Raw genomic sequence first — 26,598 nt, forward strand, 5'->3', positions numbered from 1 at the left:
CACACACACACACACACACACACACACACACACACACACACACACACCCCCAAAGAGACCTACAATTTTCTTTGGTTACTTCCTACGTATCTATCATTATTCCATGGGAGTTAGCCTCCTCATATCAGTTATACACCAAGTATCTCTGCGACATGACTAAATTATTAAATCAAGAAAACTTAAAAAATAAAAATAAACCAGGAAGTACAGAGGAAGACTGGTAGATGGGTTGAGCTTAGCCAATGTCCTAAATAACCTGTACTTACAGCTAGAAATGATGACTAAAATGATGCATTGGGAAATGAATGGCAGATACATTTATTAATTCAAACAACATTTTATCAATTCCCAAAAACTCATTGGGAAAATCTTCCTCTTCACCAATCATCTGTCACGGAATATGAGAACACTTCCCCATATCGTCCATTTTCATAAAATCCAAACCAAGAAAGCTATTTTCATATCATTACTGTCAACTTCAGCCTAGTAAACGAACAAGGAGAAAATCTATCCAAAACCCAGAGATCAATCTAAGAAGTATTTGTTAAGCACCCATTGTGGGTAGGAAAGGCACTATGGTAGGTGCTAGGGATTCAAAGACAAAATGAAAAGAGACCATGCAAACTAGAAGCCTAAATTTGAAATTATTTTGAACCTTTAATCAACTGGATATTTTCTTATTTTAAATTCTAATCACTACTGTCCTAGTTGGGTAGCCTTTAGGGAAATGCACTGCACCAGGCAACTGCCTCCTACTTCTCCATAACCCCTCATCCCACACACATACGGTCAGTAATCTCAATTGCTTTGGTAAAGTAAATTTAAGTTGTGAGTCAGATTTGCCTTTGTTGATTTCGGCTTCATTTGAAAAGAGATAATCTTAGTGTCTCTAACAAAGGAATCAGAGAAGAAAAGGCTGGGACAGTGTAATGAAGAGAAATCAGAATTATGGAAAGAGCTATTTCTGTTGGATTACTAATTCCCTTCAAGTCACTAAACATTTAATAAGGGCTTACTATGTTTGGCACTATGATATTCCTCAGGTAAACACAAGGCATACATGAGTATATAAATGAGCAATTTGGGGTATAGAAGCAATAAAACGATATAAATGAATAGCTTCTACAGGTGAATAATTTAACAAGCTAAGGACCTGAAGCCAGCTTGAGAATCATGAAAACCTATTTATCACTAATGGGCCTGCATATGAAATAACAAAACAAGGCTAAGGTAATTAGAAGGAAAATGTCAGTAGTCAATTTATATACAAGGAGAGAGAGCATCAATAAGCTGGACTACTTATTGGGTTGCTGCCTTGGATTTTCAGTTGTAGGAACACTCTCAGGAGTTGAAAGGCCTGAAAAATCAATCATGATCCAAACAGGAAAGAGGCTTTGTTCAAGGAATCTATCATTATAATTGCCTTTGCTCCTCCTCAAAGCATGAGCGTTTAGGACAGGGACACACAATTATACAAAGTGGGACTTAAGCCAATGCACTTACCTAGTGTGGAAGGACATAAAGTGGGGGCAGCATTTTGGTAAAGTGAAAACAACCCTGACCTCAGAGTCAGAAGATGTAATTTAAATCCTGACTTGGCTATTACTCTGTATATGAGATTGAAAAAGGTCACTCTACCTCCTGGGCCTGAGTTTCTTCCTCTATAAAAAGAAGTTGGATAAGTTGATCTCTTATGTGTCTTCTAGGTCTAAATATTGTGATCGCATAAAAATGAGGACGTAAATGACTAGTTATGGTCTGTTTCTTCACCCACAGCATACAAAATATAAGATAGGTAGTCACATATCAATTTGTTCTTTCCCTAGAAAGCAAGCTTCTTGACCACGTGCTATTTAATTCTTTGGTATTTGTACCCCGAGAGCCCAGGATAGTGCTGAGACACATAGCAGGTTCTTAATAAAGGCACTGATCAACTGGATGAAGGCATCCATTTCCAGGTTGGGACATAAATTATGCCCCATTAAAAAAAAAAGTTCTCAAAGTTTCATTCTTTTTTTTTCTCTTTTCAGGGCCTACATTTCCACTTCATCTGGTCTAGTCTAGTTTGGCCTAACCTTCTCATCCTCTTCTGCTCACAATGCCCTGTCCTGGAGGCTATGGCATACTTGCTGAGGTTACCTCCAGTATAGACAGTCTAGAAAACTCAGAGACATTTTGTTTCTGATCTTTAGTATTCCTGTGTATGTGGGTCAAGTGAGGGTGTTAGACAATACAGACTTTGAGTCTTTATTCATTCTTGAAACTCTTGGATCTTCAGTGACATTTCCTTTCTGAGGAAATATAGGCTTTCTGAAATATATGGCTTTCTGAGCCATATAGTCCGTATATTAGCTGAGAATGTTGGACTCCATCAACTTCTGGGTCTGCTTCCAATCCAGACACAAGTGACTTTGCTTCTCTGAACCTCAGTTTCCCTGTGCGTCAACTGAAGGTGCTGGGCTCCATGGGCTCTTAGTTGGAAAAGTGATGGTATTCTTTTTTTTTTATACAATTTCATTTCATTTTTGGTTCCAAATTCTCTTCTCCTCCCATCCCCACTCACTGAGAAGCAAGAAAAACATAACCCATTACAAATATGTACAGTCATGCAAAACAAATCCCTGCATTAGCTAAATCCCCACTCCCCACACCCCAAAAAAGGAGAAAGAAAAGAAGCTTTGATCTCTATTCTGAGTCCATCACTTTTCCATATGGAGGTATATACCATGTTTCATCACGAGTCCTTTGGAATTGCGGTTGGTCTTTGTGTTGATCAGAGTCACTAAGTCTTTGAGAATTGATTATTTTTATAATATTGTTAATATATAACTCGTTCTCCTAGTTCTGCTCATTTCACTTTGCATCAATTCATACAAGTCTTCCCAGGTTTTTCTGAGACTGTTCCCTCCATCATTTTTTACAGCATGATAGTATTCTATCACATCTATATACTGTAATTTGTTCAGCCATTCCTCAGCTGATGGGCATCTCCTCAGTTTCAAATTCCTTGCTACCATAAAAGGAGCTGCTATAAATATTTTTGTACACATGGGTCCTTTTCCTCTTTCTTTGATCTCTCCAGGAGACAGATCTAGTAGCAGTATCTCTGAGTCAAAGGGCATGCAGTTTAATAGTTTTGGGGCATGGTTCCAAAATGCTTTCTGAAATGGTTGGGCCAGTCCATAGCTCCGCCAATAGTGCATTAAAGTACCTGTTTTCCCAAAAGGGCTATGGTATTCTTAAAGCAACAAATATGATCTATAAAACTGAAACACATATAGAACAGAAAACATTATAGGTTTCTATAGCACTCTATTCTCAAGGATGATGAAGTGCTTAGAAAATGAAAGGAATGCTTTTCAATAAATCCCTTAAAATCATTAAGCCACTCAGCAGCTTAAAGGTGGCTCTCAAGGAACACTCAGGAAGGATACTGGTCACTGTAGAAAGAAGTCACCCTAAACAAAACTGTTAGAAAGGGAAGTTGAGATTATAGAAATTGAAATCCAGAGCTGCAGAAGACCAACAGGCCTGAAGACTAAAATCAGAAAGGAAAGGGTTAATTTGAGTTGGGCTGGGATCCAGAAAACTGTATTCCCCCCACTCCCCCAAAGATATGATGCTGAAAAAAGTTTCCATGTACATAGTGGGACAGCAGAAATAAATGAAATATTAGAACAAGGGTAGACGAAAAGCAAAGTAATCTGGGTACGAGATGGCAATTACATTACTCTTTTTCTGGTTACTTACAAAGAAAATAGCCTTCAGGGGAAGAAGTGGTCCTAATGGGGAGCTGGTAATGAGCAGGAAAAGGCTATTTAGTCACCAACTGCTTTTGTAATAACAATGACAAGAAATGGTTAGGAAAAGGATGAGCTCGACCTGGACTAGAAAACTGCTAAGGTTCCTTGTGGCCCTAACAACCTTCTGCTTTCCTGGGAACAATGAGCTCCGCTTATAATACTGTCTAGCCAGTCCCTTAAGGTAAGGAATGAAAAGCATGAAGGGAGGTTCATCATTAGGTATCTTCATTCAAAGGGCTTTATAAAGTTCCTAAAACAATCAGGATGAAAAGAATTAACCTTACCTAGTGACTTTTCACTTTTTTGGTACCTATCTAAACAGAACTATTTCATTCAAATCAGGCAGCTGGATCGATCAATGTGGCCGTTAAGACTAGAAAAATCTAGAACCGTCTAAGGTTGCCATCTGCCCCATCTGCTAGGATTTGTCTGAACAAACCAGAAGTCATCATGTCTGTTCAGACAGTCTTTTGCAAAGTCCAAATAGTTAGTACCTGCTTTTTTATAGCCATCATTATTAGTTTTTTTTGCCTACTGTTGCTAGGGCTGGGAGGGCAAAGGTGAGGGATTGAATGTATGTATAAAAGCTGTTCTCCATATTTGTAAAGAATGCTATTGATTGATTGAGACTGTGTGAATAGTTTGGTTAAATAAGCCAGAGCTTGTCAATCCTTTTTCTGGCATATGCAGAATTCTTTGATATATGATTGCAGCTGTGGATGGCAAAAGCTGTGGGTTGCTCATCATTCTCCGTGTTGGCCCTAAGCTTCTGACCAAACAAAGTTAGCCTATTCTAGATTGCTTCATGCTATGTACTGGCAGCCTTCATATAGGTCATGTCAAACTCTCAGCACATCTTTGAAGAGTGCCTTCTGCCTACTCCACAACGTTGACCGTACAAATAGCTGCTTCATCATCTTGCTGTTGTCTTTCCTCCACATACTAATTTAAAAAAGGGGCCTGAAACACAAGATGGTAATGGTCTCAGGGGCAATCAGTGAAGCAGTCCTCCTTATTTCCATTGCTTTTAAGAGTCAGTAGTGATTGGAAGTTTTAATGGGAATTTAATGGAGAAGGGGACAGACACAGTGACAATGCTGAGCATATTTTAAGAAAGAAGAGAAAAAATATGTTGTCCAGTTTGCCCCTGCACTGGACATAGTCACCCCTTAATAAACTGCTGCTGCTTCCATTCCCACTTCCACTTGGAAATTCTCCCTTCAGATCCCTGGCCACCTGCTTTCTGTAACACATACTTATGAGATGCTTACTAGATACACTGCTCTGAGCAGGCTGCTAGTTGTCTCATAGATGGTGGTGGTGGATGAAGAGGAGGAATAAACTGCAAATTATTTGGGTACAGCCAATGCACAAAAATATGGCTACCAATGCTCTGTGGCTTTTTAATATCACAGAAAACTGTCACATGAAAGTCTGTGGTCAAAACTGCATCAAATATTTTGCTACTAGACATTCAATTTACCAAATGCCAGACCAAAATGGGCAGTGAAATAGGTTCTTTAGGGTCTTGTTGATGGGATCCTTGTTTCAGGGAAGGGTTGAACTATGGTCTCTTGTAACTCAAAGATTCTATGGGTCTACACAGGTGAATCATGAAAATCAAAGGCACTGTTCTCACACCATCAAAATCCCATTCTATGCTGTAATTTTTTCAAAAGTGAACTGCAAAGTCAGTTCAAATGGCAGATTAGGAATAGGAATATCCATATAATATACTTACCAATCCGCTATGGTGAGATTAGATTCTGAAGTTTAATTAAAATTTTAATTTAATTTCATGACAAACTAAAGGAAAAAAAATTTACTCTTTGAAACTAGAGTAGGAAAAGGTCAGTCAACCAACCAGTGCGATTGCCTAAATTTCTGTAAGGTTTGTTGGCAAATTTGCTGCATTATCTTATTATTATTATTATTATTATTATTATTATCATTATTTCGGCTAGGCAATGGGGTTAAGTAACTTGCCCAGGGTCACACAGCTACTGTCAAGTGTCTGAAGCCAGATTTGAACTCGAGTCCTCCTGACTCCAGGGCTGGTGCTCTATCCACTGTCCACTGAACTGCCCCTGCTGCATTATTTTAGAAGAGTTTTCTTCCCAAATATTATCTAAATCTAAAACCTATGGCAAAATTCAACTTGAGTAATACATGCTTAATGAACTTCCTGAAAAGTCTGGTACAGTTTAAATTAAGAGAAAATATACAACTAATCAGTGCGCTCCTTCTTGATGGACAGTGAAGCCAATTGTTGTCTCTTTAGCTGGTGGAAAAGAGAGAGGAGCTTGTTCAATATTATGATAACTGGAGAGTAGTAAAGTGGAAAGGAAATGTAGTTGAGTTTTATTCAGTAGCACAAAAACTACCTGAACAAGGAAACACAATCTTTCAGCTACCTAGTAAGCTGTCACCAAGTGATAAGTCTCTCCAAACTGTAGCTGCTTCTACCCAACATGGAAATGGAATTCCTAAAATCTAGAGTGAAAATTCAAAATTATTCATTAGGTCTAAAAAAAAAAACCTACAATAATCTTGTGTCACATAAGGACTTTCTGAAAATGACTACAAGCTACCACTGCAGACAATCATAAGGTGCTTACATTACAGAAACCAAATCTCAAGACTTTCCCCCCCTAAATTAAGCAGACAGAAAATGGGTAAGGAAGTCAAACATATACACTGCTCTGTCTTGTCTGTAAAGAGACATCTGTATAATATGTTCTATACTCTTGCCAATAATCATAGCAATAAAATATAGCACACAACATAAAACTGCCAAGAAGAGAGAAATTCCCAAGGACACTGCTCATAATTTCAAAGCTGCAAGGGAGGGATTGTTTTAGAGACAAAGAAGTTTGGAAAAAAACCAGAGATGTGAACTGGGATAGGAATATAAAAATTTAGCTGGTGTGAAATTTAATGTAGAAAATAGCTCCTATATTGATTGGACAGCTAAAAACGTGTGGTGTTATGTCATAAACAAAGCAAAAAAAAAGAAAACCTCAACTGAGCCAATCAACTAGGTGCACAGTTCAAAACAGTGAGGGTTAATTATAATAGCAAGAGCTAATATTTATATAGAACTTTAAGGTTAGCAGAATGCTTTACAAACATTATCTCACTTGATTTTTACAACAACCTTGGGAGGTAAGTCTGATTATCATCCCTATTTTACACATAAGGAAACTGAGACAAACAACTTAAGTGACTTGCCTAGATTTCAGAGCTAGTAAGACAATTGTCTGATGTGGAATCTGAACTCAGGTCTTCCTGACTTCAGGTCCATCACTCTACCCACTACATCACCTAGCTGCAGGGTAGTACTTGTTAACTCACTAATCTTTAAATACTGATGTAACGCTCTGCTATGCAGAACTGTAGGAAGGCCAGAACTATTGAGGACCCATTGGGCCCCAATGGGCCATCTCGTGTGTACCCAACACAACTACGGAGGAGATTTCTGTTCAGATGTGGTTTGGAATAGATGGCCTCTAAAGTCCTTTCCAGTTAATTCTGAGATTCTTTACTAGAACTATAAACGGCCACTTTTCATAAATTCAAACAGTTGGCAACACCATCCACTGAGTGTATTAGAGTGGATCTTGTGAATGTGAGGTTCCTTTTCAGGGCTGCCACTGTTTGCTAAACTACTTTGCTCTATGGTAAGTGGAGTTATTTACCATAAAATCACAAGGAGTGACTAGGAAAGAAAAGGAATCCCAAGAGGATTTTTTAAAAGGTACTTTATTTTGAAAGGACTTTTCTGTAAGTAGAAATTGTATAGAACATATTTCTCTTGATCTAAAGCACCTTTTAATAAGAAAAATCACTAATGCTAATGTTGTAGGGAAAGGTATGAGAGGAACTAGAAAGATCTGTGTAAGGCAGTGAGAGAAGGCATTTATAACAATGGAAATCATGAAAAATGGAGATGATTTGACAAATAATCATTTCTCTGCTATTAAGTGAATTCACAGAATAATCACCTGATCAATGATATATGACCTAAAGTGGCATTTGCTCAAAGCCTGGTTCAACAGGCTATAATGCATTTTTTTAAGCTGTAAATTACTGCAGAGTCAGCTGGCTACTGTTCCAAGAATCTGTCTAGACTTCACTAAAGCAACAGAGTTGGCTCTATACAAATGCTATTAAAATATAAACTCTTGTTTTCTCCAAGAAAGAGATGAGACCTAATGGAGAATTTGTAATCAGGCCAAATTATGGCAAAGCAAAACCAGACAGAAATGAAAATTGGTTATCTTACTCATTGGTTAACTAGCACAATCTTCATTACGAATAGAGTGTTGTAGAGATTTTCCAAAATTCCACAGATTTTTAATGGTATATGCTGCCAAAAAGTGTGAAATGACAGGAAACGGAAATATAGGGAAGGAAAATATGAACACACACACACACACACACACACACACACACACACGACTCTTATTCTGACACACTTATTCTACAGTCAACTTTTGCATACAGTGGCTTCCATGTAATCCATTATTGGAAATTTGGCTACTGAAATATTCCAAAGAGTATTACGAGGGAATTTCCCCCATAACCCATGGCAAAGAAAGACATGCTGTAAAGGACTCAAGGACCACACTCTACCAGGTCAGCTCAGCCTAAAAATCCTCCTGGCTTTATAAAAATACTCTGGTCTGTCATGATGCTAGCAGGGAGGCCAACATCCTATTTATGAAGCAGCTGATAAGGAGAGAGAGCGTGAGATGGAACAAGGAATATATAGCTTCTCTTAGAATCACAGTATGTTAGACCTGGAAAAGACCTTCTATCAACATAATTTAAACCAGCACTTTCATTTTATAAAGGAGGAAAATGAGGCACAGAGAGTTAAAGTAACATGTACAAAGTCACACAACCAGTCAGTGACAAAGTATCATCTAGGTCTCATGATCTAGCGTTCTTGCTATTACAACACACTACCTGGGGGAAAGGATATCTAATTGGGAGGGGAAATAAATTCAGGTAGCTCAGAGAAGGCATTCGTTTAGCTTATGTTTTGTGAGGAATGTCATGAAATACTTTTGAAATAGTCCATAGACTGACGGTCAACTGTGGTATCCATTTCCTGAGAGAGAGAGGGGATGGATTCAAGATGCAGAATGATACATACATTTTTTGGACATGGCCAATGTGGGAGTTAGCTTTGCTTGACTGCATATTTTTTTATAAAGGTTTTCTTTTTTCTTTTGGTGGGAGGGGAAAAAATAAATGCTTATTAATTGAAAACTAAAATGGAAGAAACAGAAAACTTTCTACTATTACACAAGAAAATAAAAAATTCACCCTTTAATAATACCTTTCGGAATGTTTCCAGGAATTGAAATCAAGCCCAGTAGCCTATAAGACTTTCCTTTTATAAATCCAGGTTTTCTTATTTTATCTACTTCAGACTTGTGTGGAAAGAGCTTTGCAATTTTTATATGTGTAATGGGGATCTGGCACATGTTCAGAGTGCCTCGTTTAGCACATCCATGTGGAAGATGCTAGGGAGAAGATGGTGTTTCTCTATGTGGAAGATGCTAGAGAGCTGCTTCCAGGAGATGTGTATGGAGAGGCAGACTGTGGAGCATACACAGACATTCTGTAACTGGTTCCAGGTGGCTAGCCATGTGTTGAAGATGAGACATTGTGACTGGCTGGGAAGGCATTCAAAAAGGCCTGTGAGCTTCTGCTTGGGTCTCATGGCCTTGTTCACCTCTGAGGGTTCTCAGTGACTCCTTCACTCCTAGAGTACAGTGAAGGGGGGGGCAGTGTCTCAGATGACCTTGGGAGTTTTGAAAGGTTGGGAGAGTTAGTCACAGGAATCCAGGAGTCTGACTACAGGCTGGGTTTCTCAGACAGCACAGCATTTGTACCCAGGAGAACAAGGAGTAATCTGATCTTCGGGTTCCCCACCCACTGGAAAGTGAGAGGATTTATCTGGCAGAGATGCTGCCTTTGGAGGTGAACCTGGCAGACCAATGCTAAGTAGGAACTGAGCTAAGCTGAGTCTATGCCCCAGTTGGTACAGGTGAGAGAATAAGCTCTGTAGCTATTGGGAGAAATAGTGTATGTTTGCTCTGGTTATATCTCTGAAGCAAATGCCCTTTGTAAAAAGCTAACTGATGTGAAGTGGTTAAATCGAACTGGAGTGCCAGTCACTGGCACCCTAAAAATGGTGGGACAGAGAGTGGGGGCAGACACAGTCAATGGAGACTCAAGAGATGGCAGGAGAGAAAAACTCTGGAACACCGAAAGAACAGATGTAGCCCACCTTGCTTTGAGAGAGTGAACCAGACTGTAATGTGCTACATATAAAATTAAGAAATTACTATACTTTCAAGTCTAGTAGTTTTTTAGTACACTAAGCTACCCTACTCTGTTTCCCTTCCCAGAAAGTTGCTTCAGGGCTGGTGTAGGTCCTGATACATTTGCATCTTCAAATAGATCAGATAATAATAGATTATAGTTAAAAACAGATAATAGATTAGAAAAGGCAAAAAAAGAAAAAAGGACAAACCAATATGATACTGATGCAAAAATACTGAGTAAAATATTAGCAAAGAGGCTACAAGCAAAATATATTCAAAAGATTATTTCCTATGACGAGGTTGAATTTATATATCAGAAATGTTGGGATAGTTCAAAATTGGGAAAGCTACAAACAGAATACACCACATATCTTAGTACTTTGACTCAGATATTTTATGCATTCTGTAGCTATTCTGAATAGAATTTCTTTTTCTATTTCCCCCTTTTAAGTTTTATTAGTAATATGTAGAAAGACTGGTAATTTGTGTGGGTTTAGTTTATATCTTGTTACTTTACTAAAATTGTCAATATTTTGGTTAATTTTTTCATAAAAAGTCATGATTACATCTAAATATCAAAAATGTCTGACAAAACATAATTTATGTTAAAAACAACAAAAAGCACAGGAATAAACAGACCCCTTCTTTAATATGATAAATTCTACCTCATTCAATCAATAAGCATTTATTATATTCCTATTATATGCCAGGAACTATACTAAAGGTTGGGCATACAAAAACAGTGTCTGCTCTCAGGAAGTTCACAGTCCTCCACCCAAAACTTAGAGTTAGCATAATTTGTCATGGAGGAGCACTAACTCTCACTGTTATTATTTGCTATAGCTCCAGAAATGCTACCTATAATAATGTGATGAGAAGAAATCAGATGAAAAAGAATAGGTTAAAAACAAGGTGAATTCATCTCTATTTGCAAATGAAATGAGAATTTATTGAAACTTAACCAGAATATCAATAACTTCAGTAAAGTAGCAGAAGATAAAATAAACCTACACAAATTATCAGCCTTTCTGTACCTTAGTAATAAAACTCAAAAGGAGGAGACAGAAAAGGAATGTCATTCAAAATAACCACATAATGTATAAAATAACTAAGAGTCAAAGTACTGAGATGTGCTCAGGATTTTATATAGGATGCCTTTTATAGAAATAAAGGAAAACGGATAATTTTATAAAGTTATAGTTTACGATTGGGCCATGCCAATATACTTAAAATGATGCTAGTACCTAATTTTGTGGAATTAGTTCTGTACCAATTAAACCACCAAGGGGGTTACTTTAAAGACTTAGACAAAATAGCAAAGTTCATTTGGAAGAACAAAAGGCCAGGAATCTCAAAGGAGATAATGAGAGAAAAAGAAAAGAAATTAAGGGGGCCTCACAATACGAGATGTTAACATTATTTTACAAGGTAGTAACCATAAAAACTATTTAGTACTGGTTTAAAAAAAATTCAAAGATTGATCAATGGAACAGACTAGGTAAGCAAGATCCAGAAATAATCAAACACAGTAGCCTAATAAGTAATCTCCCTCAACCACTGGTGTAAGATTTTCTATTTGATTACTAGGAATCATTGAAAGCAGTTGGACAGGGAGTAGGTTTAGACCAACATCTTAAGCTATGTACTACAATACATCCCAAAAGGTCATATGATTAAAAAAGAGAGAGAGAGAAAAAAATAAAAGGAGGTATCTTGTACAACTGTGGCTAAGGTGAGAATTCTTAAATAAACCAAGGATAGAGGTGATCTTAGAAGGCAAAACGTAGAGTATAATTACATAAAACTGAAAAGCACTTGCACCAACAAAATTAATGTGGTTAGAATTAAATAACCATTAACTGGGAAAAAATCTTTGTAGCTAATATTTCTGATTAAGATTTGATATTGCTTAGCCCAGTGCCTTGTGTATAGTTAAGTGCTTCATAAGAACTTGTTGACTGACTGATATCCAAGATATATATAGAATTGATACAAATATATATGCAACAAGAGCCACTTCTCAGTGAATATGTGGTTGAAGGATATGAACACGTAGGTATCAAAAGAAGAACCGTAAACTATCAACAGCCATACGAAATCTCTAATAAGAAATGCAAATTAAAACAATGCTTAGGGTGTTACTTTCCCTCAGATTGACAAAGACGACAAAAGATGAATAGTAAATGTTAGAGAGGTTATGAAAATGTAGATACCCTATCACACTATTGGTGAAACTACAAATTGGTTCAACTGCTCTAGAAAATAATTTGTAATTATACTAAAAAATCATTAAATTGTCCATATTCTCTGACCCAGTGATAACACTAATAGGTACATACTCCAAGATATCAATGACAGGGGGAATGCTCATATATATACAAAAATATTTATAGCAATACTTTCTGTGGTAGCAAAGAAATTAAAGGAAATAGTAATAGCTAACATTTATATAACGCTTTGAAGATTTGCAAAGCTCTTTACATACATTATCTTGGTTGATTCTCACAACAATCAATTCTCACAACAAAGAGTACCTGTGAAACAGGTACTACTATTATCCCTGAAATCAAGAAAAATTAAGTGATTTGCAGAGGGTCACACAACTCTGCAATGTCTGAGCCAGGATTAAAACTCAGGTGTTTCTGATTATGAGTCCAGTGTTCTATCCACTATGCAAGTTAGGTTGGATGGCTAAACAAATTGTGGCATATGAATGTAATGGAATATTACTATACTGTAAGGAATGACAAATATGGAGAACTCAGAGAAACTTGGGAAAACCTGTGAACTGATGAAGGATGAAGGAAGCACAACTAGAAAATTAGTTTCTATGAGGATTGCAATAACATACTTCTACAAAACAAATACAAGATAAATACCAACAATGGAATTTAGGGAAACATAGAAGGCACTAGCACTAGTGGGAATCAGGAAAGGCTTCACATAAAAAGCAGTGCTTCAGTAGAGTTTTGAAGGAAGCAGGGCAAGACAAGGAAAGAATGCATTCCAGGCACGGGAGATAGCCTGCACCAAGATGGAGCAATGGGAGATGGAGTGTCCCGCATGAGGAACAGCAAGAAAGCAAGTTTGCCTACGTTAGTTCTGCCTCTGAATTCTCAGTGCTTGGGCACTGTGGTGTACTACATGAAGTTGACACTGGAAAATTGGTTTGTTGAATTGTTAGTTGTTGAAGTGGAATTATTACATTATCTGGAAGGTAGGTGGACCTATTAGAGAAGATTAGGATTGAGGACAACTCATTTTAGTATTTTAGTTACACAGATCATTCTCGTCCTTTGAAAAGGAGAGTATGACACTCAATGACTTTCATCAAAGATTTGAGAAAATAAAATGAATGCTTACTGATGCTTTCAGCACTTTATAGGAAAGACAAATCTAAAATATTTTATTAATTTAACCAGATGTATTATTGATCAACTTCCCAGTCTGTGGGTATTTTTAGATCTCTTAGACTTCCATGTAGCTGCTTAGTAAAGATGTAAATACCATGGTACTGGTGCTTAGGAGAGACCTCTGTTAAATCAGCCCATTAAAGCTTTTCTGGAAAACTGAAAACGTGAGAAGAAAGAAGACGGCACCAGCATTACTGCTCAGCATGTCTCACAGCAGCCAAATTCCAAAAAACTTGTGTTAATAATTCCTTCTGAATCTTTGGCTTTATGTTAAAGCAAGAGTTAATTCTCATGTGTTTACACAATTGAGTCACTTTCCACAGTTTCACTTTCCCCGAGAAGACCTTGGAAAATTAGGGTAAAAGAAATCTGCTTGCCAGGAGTCTTTTGATGCCAATGATAACTGTCAACACATATATGATTAAATGACTTTTTTTTTTTTGGTATCTCTGCCCTTCCATCAGCATTCAGACTAGAAGGGAAAATAGGCCCAATACCTCGAGTTCTTTTGTATCAGAACAACGCCAACTTAATTCTATTTAGAAACCCCATAGAGAGGGGTGCAAAGATTTCACCTTGAATATTGCTAGCATAAGAGACTCTAGAATTTGGTACTTTATTAACCTAGATGCTTTAATAACTTAAAAAAGTTTTCCTTAAATTGTTCCCATTGCAGATTAAACCTCTTATTTCTCACTCAATTCTTACTTATTGATGGGGATGATTGGCTCAGTTCTTCTTTATAGCATGCAATTATAGACTTGCAGAAGGTTATGTCTCCCTTTTGTTTTTTCTGCTAACTCAACATGTCTGGTTGTTTTAACTTTTTTTCCCATGAAAGTCAGGAAAACATGGCTGTCATTTCTGTTGTTTTTGGATTCAATTTGTCTTAAAAAACAAAAAAAACCCAACCCATGCTATGTAGCAAAGCCACTTTTTTTTTAAATTAAAGGATATTTATTTTCTTGAAAAAATTTTTATTTAGATGTTTTGCTTTTATATCATTTTTATTTCTGAAGTCATTTCTCCCTTATTCCCCTAGAGAGCCATCCCTTGTAATAAAATAAAAAAAAGAAGAAAAAAAGCAGTTCACCAAAACCAATTAATACAGGAACATTGTGCAGTGATATATTCAAGAATCAACACCCATAGGGACTCTGCAGAGAAGGCAGGGATATGAATTTTGTCACCTTTTCTCCAGGGCCAAACTTGGTCATTATAAGTTTCATTTTTGTGTGTGTTCTTTCCATCTACCCTGCTGTAGTCATTATGTGTACTGTTTTCCCATTCTGTTTTCTACACTTTACATCAGTTCATAATTCTTCCTATGCTCAGTACGTAGCACATGGTAGGTGCTGTATAAATGTCTGTTGACTGAACTACTGAGTTTTCTGAATTGTTAATATTCATCATTTCTTACAGTGCAGTAAGATTCCATTACATTCACGTCCCATGATTTATTTAATCATTCCCCAACTGATAGGTACCTATTTTGTTAGAAGTTTTTTGATCCCACAGGAAGTCCAGCTATAAATACTATCGGGTATATGGTAACCTTCTTGCGGGTATATACCTAGCTAGCTCTCTGGATCAAAGGGTATGAACATTCTAGTTATTTTAAGAGCAGAATTCCAAAGTTCTTTCCTGAATGGTTGGACCGGTTCACAGCTGCCCCGATAGTCTATTAGTGTTTGTCTTTCCAGCCCCTCCAATTATGACTATCACCATCTTTGTCGACTTGTTGGGAATGAGATAAAACCTCAGAATTATTTTTTTCTATTAATTATGATTTGAAGCAATCTTTTGGTTATAAATAATTTGCAATTTTTCTTTTGAGAACCATATGCTCACATCTCTTGACTACTTATTCATTAGGGAATGGCTACTGTTGCCTGACTCCCATATCCCTATAAAAATGGTTACACTCCTGATTCCAATCCTATTAGTTTAGGCTCTGAAACCTCAATCCCTTTTTTGGGATGACTACACAGTTCCCAGAATGCACATCCTGAAAAGTGTCGCTTCCTTCTGGCATAAACAGTTTTCCAATTGTTCCTAGAACGTTATGTTTTTTGAAATGTTCATTTCTACAATTTCTTATCTGCTCTTGCTCTACCCCCACTTGGGAAATAAAAACACAATTTTACCTTTTAGGACCTTCCAGTTTTGACCAATGCCTTCCTTACTCCAGCCTCCAAGAGATAAATAAATACACTAACTTGAATTACGCCTGGCATAAGCCTCTGAGGAACTTCACTCAATGATTTTTTCTAGCCTTGAATTGAATTTTTAAAAACTTCAAATTTTATTTAAAAAAAACTGTCTATGTTGAGATTGGTCCATCAAATCCACATTTTTCTAGTTCCTTTAAGAAGGGTAGAATTCAGGGTGAGACTATAAGCAAATTAGGAGAGCAAGGAAGTTTTACCCATCAGATGTGGGGAGAAGGGAAGAATTTATAATCAAACAAGAGTTAGAGAACATTATGAAATGCAAAATGGATAATTTTGATTACATTACCTAAAAAGGTTTTGCAGAAACAAAGCCAATGCAGTTAAGATTAGAAGGTAAGCAGAAGGCTGGGAAACAATTTTTATAGCCACTGTCTCTGATGGTCTCATTTCTAAAATATATAGAATTTATATTTATAACAAATTTATAAGAATACAAGTCATTCTTAAATTGATAAATTATCAAAGAATATGAACAGGCAGTTTTCAGATGAAGAAATTAAAGCTATCTATAGTCATATAAAATGCTCTAAATCACTATTGATTAGAGAAATGCAAATCAAAACAACTTTGAGGTACCACATCACACCCATCAGATTGGCTAACATGACAAAACAGGAAAATGATAAATGCTGAAGAAGATGTGGGAAAATTGAAACACTAATGCATTGTTGGTGGAGTTATGAAATGATCCAACCATTGTGGAGAGCAATCTGGAACTATGCCCAAAGGGCAATCAGAATGTGCATACCCTTTGATCCAGCAATACCACTTCTAGGGCTGTATCCCAAAGAGATCATAAGAAAGGGAAAAGCACCCACATGTACAAAAATATTTATAGCAACTCTTTTTGTGGTGTCAAAGAATTGGAAATTGAGGGGATGCCCATCGATTGGGGAATGGCTGAGTAAGTTGTGGTATATGAAGGTAATGGAATACTATTGTTCCATAAGAAATGGTGAGCAGGTAGATTTCCAAAAAATCTGGAAAGACTTATAGGAACTGATGGTGAGTGAAGTGAGCAGAACCAGGAGAACGTTGTACACAGTAACTGAAACATCGTGTGATGACCAACTTTGATAGACTGAGCTCTTTTCAGCAATGCAATGATCTAAAACAACTCCAAAGGACGCAAGATGGAAAATGTGGTCCACATCAAGAGAAAAGAACTATGGAGTCTGAGTGCAGATTGAAGCATACTACTTTCTTCTTTTTGTTGTTGTTGTTTGTTTTTTCTTTCTCGTGGTTTTTTCCCTTTTGTTCTGATTCTTCTTTCCCAACATGACTAATATGGAAATATGTTTAATATGATTACACATGTATAGCCTGTATCAGACTGCATGCCATCAAGGGGAAGGAGAGGGAAAAATTTTAAATACAAAATCTCATAAAAGTGAATGTTGAAAACTAAAAATAACTTAATCTAAAAAAAAGGGTAGAATTCAATCAAACAAATCTGACAAGAACCTAGACAGTACTCCAGTCCAATAAATGATCACTTATTGGGCACCATTGTCAATAGGGAATCACAACTTCATGAAACTTACATGAAAAGTAGATTTACTACGTAAAAGGTTATGGGCTTGAATCTTGGCTATTCTACTTCTTACTATGTGTGGTGTCTCAGGCAAGTTGCTTAGCTTCTCTGGGCCTCAGTTTCCTAATCTATAAATAAGGTTGGACCAGATGAGGTTTCAGGTCCTTTCCAGCTTTAAGTGCTATAGTCCTAAATGTGTTGTAATATCAACACTCATCATCCCACACACTGTCACATTGTCAAATCTTGTTGCTCAACCTTGCAAACAATGAATCTGTCCTGTATCTCCATACTTGCCAATCCTTCTGGGAAAATAACTTGGTGAAATCCAGCCCCCCGTTTTCTGGCTCTTGCTAAAATATCCCTGGAATACACATGCTTCTCCAAAAATGTCGGAGCTGTCTTTCTGTATATTTCTTCTTATACTGTGCACTAAGCATACTGTAATTGTATTCAATATCAAACTAGCTACTTATACAATAAAAGTCAAGGCAATTCAATTAAACAAATACTTATTGAGTGCTTAATTCACTGTGGGGTATACAAAGATAAAAAAACTCAACTTCACAGATAAATTTTCTGAGTACTAGAGCAAATAAATGTACTAATATGAGATTAAATTATTTCTGATGGATAACTGAGCCCTTAATTAGTTTAGAAATATTCCCAAGTGGATAATTTCCAAAGTCTTGGTCTTTAAAACTCCCTTGAATGAACTCCATCATCTGTGTGATTTATCTACAGAGCAAATTTTTATTTCAAATTAAGTGACAGCAATCACACTATTTTGCTTCACTGCTTATCCTCTATAGAACATCAACAGTTATAGCAAAGTTCAGAAATACAATGAGACAATCTGCTACTATGGTTTTCTCATCAACCTTAATTTTACTGGAAAACCATTTCTGCCTTAGTTCTGTTGAAAACCTCTCCTTGTACACCTCACCATTTATTATGTCACACACAGCAGGGAACACTTGGAGAGAAGTGCTTTCCTTGTGGTGGGAGAGGCCTGGTTCGTTGTATTAGACAGACTAAATGAACTGCCTATTTTCAGTACGTCACAGAAGGCAGAAGGACCCTTTACACTTGGGAAATGTTAAAATGAGAGAGGTCAGAATGAAGATGACAGTCTTTCAGCTCCACTTATAGTCATGTCTTAATAATGTTCCTTCATTATTTTCAAATGAACCCCATGAACATCAAAGCATATTCACATTTCATGATCAGGCATAAAAACATATCCCCAAGTAAATCGTAATTATTTTTTGCATTGTTAATCAATCAATCAACCAACAAGCATTTGTTAAGTACCTCTTATGTGCCAGACTGTGTGCTGGGCATGGGAGGGGTGGGGGGCAGGTCACGTTCTACCAATTACCCACACTTCTACTCCACTACCAGGACTGTTTTTTTTTTGTTCAGTTTTCTTCAGCACCAAAGTACCACATGGTGAGGTGTTATGACTCCCCAACGCTTAAGGAAATGAATCAAATAATCCTAGAGGAACTAGGGACACAGATGCCCCTGTTCCATGGGGGGCTCATCACCCTACACTTCAATGATGATCAGTGGCTAAACATGCCATCAAGAAATCTAAGCAGAAAGGGAAATGTCAAGGTATCTTCTCTTCCTCTGAGCAATTTCTTGGGATTCAAAGTAGTCATAAAAAAGCTCTCCAAGACACTTGGTCCTCAGTAGGTTTTTTTGCCTTTGTGTGCCCTTCTGTTTTATGCCGTAAGTAGACTTGACATACAAAAGAATTCATGTATTCTCTTCGTACCTCCCCCTCACTCGCCCCCTTCACCGTTTTCACACAAGAAATGTATACCAAGGACATTTCAAATACCTCCTTCAGATTAAATCTGTTTTGCCTATCGATCTGATAATTTAGTAAAAATAGCTAAAATTTTCATTCCTTAGCCTTTCCCTGTCCCTTTACTCTTAAAATCACATTTCAGATCATTTTCTGGAACATGGTATTTTCTACCTATTGCTAGGTGATTTGTTACTAATGAATTTCAAACCAATTAGTTCTTAGAGATGGCATATTTGAGTACACGTGCCCTTTCACCCAAAAGCTTTGTGGTCAGCAGGCCCTAGTATACATCTAAAGGATATTGTCACAATTTCCCCAAAGCTAACAGTTACTAACCTCTAACCTCAGGACATCATGCTGAAGTTTACGCTGAAATTCTAGGAAGTTCTTGATGGTCAGCTTCCCTTTGAGATCAGCTCCAAAAAAGTAGGTTGTGAGAGCTGAACACAAGCCAGGCTTGAGAGTGTTACCAGTGGTAGAACGATCTCTGTGACGCATGCCCATGCTGGTTTGGGAGCGAATGATACTCTGAACCTAAGAGAGTTCAGAAAGGGAAACAAAAAATTCTTATGAGAATGAAAATAATTGGGATGATCTTAAGAGAGGTTCTCTTCAGAAAAGAGTATTCTTTTTAAAGTTCCTAACGTTTCTTGGCGAGCAATGTACAACGAGAGGAGAAACCATTGTCCTCAAAGGAATGTCTTATCTCAAGAATCTCAGAAATGTCAATAAACCTTTCACTCTTGGTTGGATTCATGGCTTGTACAGTTTTGATAGAGGAAAGAACAGCTATAGCCAAATGCTTTAAATCTTCAGGAGACTAGGACATTTGTTAGGAGTGATAAATGAAGCTCGTGCTTTAGAATTCTCCTAGGAGAAAAGGGAACCAATTCAATCATGAAGGGGAGATTCTAAGTCAAGCACTTGGAGTGAGGACACAGCTACTTGGAATAGTTAATCTTTAACCTAAGCAAGTAATTAAGGTGGTTTTTAATTTTTTATTCTTAAGGAGGAAAGCCTGGGATTGCTTTAAACATGGTACTATTTGCTTCCTAGATGGAAAATGTTTCCTTCAAACCGTAATTCTTCCATCAGACTACCAGATAGGAAAATAGTCATTCAGATAATTAGCATTGCAAAATACCAAAATGATCATGAACTTCAGCCATTGTCCTGGGTGAAAGTTTTTACAATGCCAATCAGTAAAATACTACTTCAATATTTAAGATTTTTTAATGACATTAAAAAAGGAGGAAGATATGTTTTGTTTTAACTTAACTTCAGAGGTAGAAACCATGTATTTGTGGAGGAGGTTTTTGTTTTTTTAAACTGTAACCAATATTTTATACAGACTCAAAATAACCTTCTACTCATAATGATGGGAGTCCCTTAACTGACCTGGGTAATAAAAGGTTTCTAGTGGTGGGAAGACCACAATTAATACTACAAAGGTCTCAATACAAAACTTGGATTTAGACCAACAGAAATGGAAGACAGGAGACAAATGTCTCTCCTAAGTTTTCCAGCGGTTCCTATTTTCCTCTGAGATAAAAAACTTCTTAGCTGAGGGAGGAGGGAAAAGAACAAGTATTTTTTAAGCACCTACAATGTGCCAGGCACTGTACTAAGTGCTTATTATAAATATTATTTCATTTGATTTAAATTCTCAGCATTTAAAGCCCTTCACAATCTGGTTACAACTCAATCTTTCCATATTTATTTTACATTACTTCCTTTTATGCACAATGCATTCCATCCAAATTGGTCTACCAGCTGTTCTTCCAACTCCATGCCTTCACATAGGTCAGCCCCCTGCCTGCAACGCACGCCCTCCTCCCCTCTGCTGCTCGGAATCCTTGGGTTCACTGAAGACTCAGCTCATCCGTCACCTCCTACGTGAAGTCATTACGGTCCTCCTAGTTGGTAGTCTTCTCTTCCTTTTCATGTTATCTTATGTTCTGTCCCCTCAGTAGAATGTTAGCTCCTTGAGAACAAGCACTATTTTGTTTTTGTATCTTTGGCAACTAGCATAAAGAAAACGTTAAGTAAATGCCTGCTGAATTGAATTACACTAAATTAACAATTCATCAGATTTTTTGGGGGGAAAAACAGGCAAAAGGGATCAAAGTTACTTATGACACATTCACATAGCACTTCACGGTTTACAAAATTTTATATATATGCATATATATTATATATGTGTTACATATGTTATGTTATATTACATATATATGTATATATCCACATATGTATATATCCATATATATATATGTGTGTGTGTGTGTATGTTATTAGATTCTCACAAAATCTCTGTGAGTTAGATAGCCTAAGTACTTTTATTTGTAAAATCAGTAGGTTGGATTAGAGAATCAAATCTTTAAGATCCCTTCCAACTCTAAATCCTATGGTCCTCATTTTTCAGAAGAAGGAACTGAGGTTCAGAAAGACAAGTGATTTCCCCAAGGTCACATGAACAGTAAATGGCAGAATGAAGACCTGAATCCAGAGCTCTATCTCCAAAGCTGGTGCTTCTTCTACCACACTATGCTAAATAAGGCTAAACTGTATTGCAGCCATACTGCAGGACTTTAATTAAAACCTATTTTTTTTTTAACAAATATAATCACCCCTCAATTATGCATACCAGTGGCTTAAATAATTTAAAAAATTGTATTTGGATGAAGGAAATGATATTTTTTAAAATGACAGATTTGGATCATATTGCTTAGTTTAGGCTGCTAAAATTACCTGCCATTCCCTAAGCTTATAAATGATGACAAAGGGGATGGCCTAAGAGATATTGGTAGCGGGGGAAGACAGTCTAGGATTAAAATCTATCCATAAAAACTATTACTTGGTAATTATTTGGTCTTTGTAACCTTTAAAGAACGTGACCTTTACCCTATAGAAGAAAATTATTTATGGTTGTAAAGAACTTCATATTAGCTTATTTGTGACTTTATTTCCTTAGAGTATGGACTCAGAATTGTGAAACCTTTTTGCAACATCTTTATCTTTCAACAACTGTGATATGGCAGAAAGAATATTGGACTTGGATCACAGCACCTAGGTTAAAATCCTGAATCCGAAACTTACTACTGGTACAAAATGCTCAACCCTGCTGTACTTCAATTTCCTCACCTATAAAATGGGGATAATAATATCTGTACTACCTATTTCAAAGGACTACTGTTAGGGCCAAATGATATAATGACTTGCCCAGGGTAACACAGATGGTAAGTGTCTGAGGCTGGATTTGAACTCAGATCTTCCTGACTCTAGTCCTGGCGTTCTATTCACTGGGTCACCTAGCTGCCCAAAAAAGCACTATATACATATGTTAATACAATTACTAATAAGGTAATAATAATTTTCGACCTTGGGGAATACCAGTTTCATCATTTTAATTGTTTTCATAAAAAAAGATAAAATTTAGAATTGGATCACTTGGTTCTTTCTCATCTACTCTCAGTTTAAAATGCTTGCATTTCTTAAAGGTTAAGTATTCCCAAGGACAGAAGAGAGCGTCCTTGGAGCAAAATTCAGTTTCTTTTTCTCCTTTACACAACTGGTAATTTTCAGTTTGATATGACCCTGGATGTCTTATCAATTAAAATCTGACAGGAGGTTTCCTTTATTTTCACATCTTCCTATGAACTAACGTTTAGCAAATTTATTGTTTTGTGATCAGCTTAAAAACTGAGTTGGGAAAATGGCTATCACTGACAAAAATCACATTTATTCCAGTCAGTAAATCATCAAGTAGATGATTAATACCTTTTGGTTCTCTCCACGTGATCAAAGAGATTTAGGAAAAACAGGATAAAAGATTAATACTAGCTGTTACTTTGCTTTATACCACATTAATTTTGCAGGTGCCTAATGACAAATGTATGATTTTCCTCACTCATACTGATGAGTCCTTTTAGATTTCTTCATATGTGTAGGAAAAATAATACAACATCAGCAAAGAAAACATTTTATTTAACTGGGAAATGAAACAAAAAAGTCAAGATGACTGAAATTCTTAAAAATCTAAACCCAAATTCTTCATTTATAATGGTTTTTTTACACTATAATTCCTTGCCAATAATTCTGCCATTTCCCCCTCCCCCCAACCATAATACCTTATGAAAGGAGGTTAATGTTTGAAATCCAATTGCACTTTCAAATCTAATTAGTCTATATGAATATATATTCTTTGGGTACAAAGTAACAAAGGGAAATAATAGCCCCATATAAGAGGCCTTCAAACACAAAGCACTTTATATATTTATTCACTGTTTTTTCTTTTCTATGAGCTTTTACACTTGTTATTCCGTACCTCCTTGTCGTAAAAGATAGTCTTATTTAGAGTTACATTTTGTTCAACATGGTATTAAAAAGGTATTTCTCTGAAGTCAGTATTCCCTTTTATAGTGAAAGGACTTCACTAGGGTTTCAACACATCAACAAAAAGCTGAAGAGATAGTATATGAGTCCTAAATCCAAAAAATCCAGTAAGGCTAAGGTAAGGCTACTATGGCCCACAAGCCACTGAGAGGGTGGCACTGATTTCTGAAGCTTCTCTTCGGCTGCCTTCTCTCTCTGCTATTTCAAGGCCTACCACAAATTCTCATGGCATTACCCAATTCCACCAGGAGAATTCAGTATAGCTGAGGGTCCTATTCTACGTCTCTTCACCAAACCACTGCATTACACTGGGTCCAGCCACGCATGGCTCCTCTTGCCTTGACCATCACACTAGGCTCCTGATGGGCCCCTTTGGACCCAGCCTCTCCCCCCCAACTGATTCTTCCCATAATGGGCTTATTTACCTCCATGATGTGATCCTCTCTCCCACACTGAGTCATATCACCCTCAATGGCTACCCACTACTTAACAAGTCTAGTCCAATCTCCTTAGTCTAGGACACAAGGCCCACTTTCACTATCTGACTCCAACTTAACTTTCTCTTACACTATTTCCCCCTCCTGCAGTTGGACAAACTGCCATCACTTAACACATTTCACATTCCCTAACCTCATAGCTGCCCTTATCCACCTCTGCCTGTTTACACCCTCCCTGTGCTTAAAGGATGAAATGAGATGAGGGATCTTAACAACTCTGTCAACATTAAAGTGCCAGAAAGTGGCTCTTCCTTGTCTCCTTTCTCTTTATGCTCCACCATCAGGCCTTTCCAGATTTCTCTAGTTACAGATGACCTTCACTGGACTCCTTGGCACCTACCCAGCATGGAGAAGACTCAAAAGCTAAGTCAGTAGAACATAAGCTCTGGAAAGTCCTACTAAGTTGGAAAGGCTTTGCATACAGGCCCACCAATGGACTGCTGACCAACAACCATGGTAAATTCTGAGAAGTTCAGCCATGACAAGCTTAGTCCATAAGGTGAGAAGTCTTTTGGCCACAGTACTTAGGAAATATCAATACCAATGAAACAACAGATTTTTGGAAGTACTAAAGTGTATCTCCATCTGTGCACATACCCTATTGCCCCCACTAGTGATCAAACTTTTGGAAAGCAGGGACAATATCATATTTATCTTTGGATCTCTTTCAGAAGTCCACTGCATGTCACCAATGCTTAATAAATGTTTAACAAATGGTGAATGAAGGAACAATGTGCTGTCTTCCACGAACCAATATTTTTCTTCACTGAGTGGTATATGTGTTTGGTACAATAGTCAATTATTTTGATGAATGATCAATAATAATGCACAAAGTACTGCTGGCTTCAAAAGCACATCTTACATTTCTGTAATTATTTTGTGGAAGGCATTACTTGCAACTTGGGAAATAATTTAGAAGAACAAAACATCATACTCTAAAAGGTAAAACAGTCTAAAATCTGTGTCATATTGTTTCCAATTAGGATTGTCAGAGACAAATATTTAATAACCCCTCTGAGCCTGCTGTTGACTCAGAATTCAGTTCTTTTGTCTCCTACTGCCCTGACATTCAAAGTGCTAATTACTTTATCTTTCAGTGAAAGCACATTGACCTCCTCTTTAATCAGTGTTATAACTCTAGAGGATTCTTATCATTTGGCAATTAAGTGCTTTCCCCTTATGGTTCTAGTCTTTGATACAGGTCCCCCCTCCACCACGTGAATTAGCTGAACAAGAAAAACTAACCCAGTCAGTTAAGAAGGCAATGAGGAGTACATCTGCACTGGGGAAGTCAGGCTGTTTTTTCAACAAATTTATCTTTCTTTCTTTTGGAGATTTTTAATTGAATGAATGGGTCTAAGTTGATGGACTGACTAAATGTTTGTAGAATTGAACTGAAGGCAAAGTGAAGGTAGAGAATTGCTAAGGCCTACAGACCTATAGATCTCAGAAAACCTGTCTGGATGGTTTGAAATCCTTGTCTCTATGCTATGTATCTTTTCTACTTTAACTACTTCCATAACCTATCTCCTTTACCCCAAAATATTTTTGGGAATATAAAAACACTTCCTTCTGCATAATGCTGCTCCTACTTTTCCCCCTGCTTTGAAATCTCTCTGGGCAGAGACAAGAGCCTCTGGAAAGCTGCCCCAGCTGCCAAGGCCATGTGAAATTGCTCCTGACTGCTGAAGGTTACAGCAGCAGTGTTCCTAGGGCTCCAGGACCAAACTGTGAAAATAGAATCATTTCTACTGGATTTCTGAGGAAGCATCATATATAAATCTGCCACAGGCAGGAACCCACAACAGCTAAAATAAAAGTGTCAGGTTTCCCTTTGCCTACAGAAATCCTTTAAGAAAATAATTTAATTTTACAGCTTTGAAGCAGAGGGGTTCGCACAAGAGAAGAGAAGGAAGAATTACTAAGAAATGAAGACGACAGTGAATGTGAACTTCTTTGTGTGAGCCTGGGTGTAAGAGAGGGAGGGGTGAGAATGGAGGGGAAATGCTAGAAATATGGGCCTAGCCTCACACTTGTCAGCAGCAATATGCTCACCTCAATGCCTCCCATAGCAGAGTGAAAAAAATCAAGAAAAACAGGAGAAATTAAATGTGACTACATATAGTTGGCACCTTAAGAACTAGGACTGTTCCCATATGTGGGACATGGTCAAAACACATCCGAGGGGAGCCAGAATGAGATTCAATCCATCACCAACTGTCTATTTAACAATTCAAACTGGATATCCTGGAGACATCTCAAACTCAATTTGTCTAAGACAGAGCTCCGTATCTTTTTCCGCAAAACGACCCTTCTTCCAAATTTCCCTGCTTCTAATGAAGGCACCACCATTCTTCCAGTCTCCTGGGTTTATAACCTTTGTGTTATCCCTCACTTGCCTCTCTATCACCCCAATCACTTGCCAAATCTCACTGTTTCTCTTTCCACATCGTCTCTTACATCCCAGCCTCTTCTCTAATCCCACAGACATTTCCTTAGTCCAGGCCCTCTCTATCTCTGACCTCAACTATTAAAGCATCCTCCTAAGGGGTCTTCCTGCCTCAT

At 37.3% G+C, this 26,598-nt stretch overlaps 1 protein-coding gene across 2 annotated transcripts in view; it reads right to left on the reverse strand.

Annotated features, from left to right (window-relative positions):
- MICU1 (mitochondrial calcium uptake 1) overlaps positions 1-26,598 on the reverse strand; it is a 219,089-nt gene that overhangs the window by 64,097 nt on the left and 128,394 nt on the right. For both annotated transcript variants that reach the window (XM_027860205.1, XM_027860199.1), the window contains exon 8: positions 19,481-19,678. In XM_027860205.1, the coding sequence (XP_027716006.1) occupies positions 19,481-19,678 (198 nt within the window). The remainder of the gene's footprint in view (positions 1-19,480; positions 19,679-26,598) is intronic.

Source organism: Vombatus ursinus, unplaced genomic scaffold (assembly GCF_900497805.2).
Source record: "Vombatus ursinus unplaced genomic scaffold, bare-nosed wombat genome assembly UNPS02000749.1, whole genome shotgun sequence".
Classification (NCBI taxonomy): domain Eukaryota; kingdom Metazoa; phylum Chordata; class Mammalia; order Diprotodontia; family Vombatidae; genus Vombatus; species Vombatus ursinus.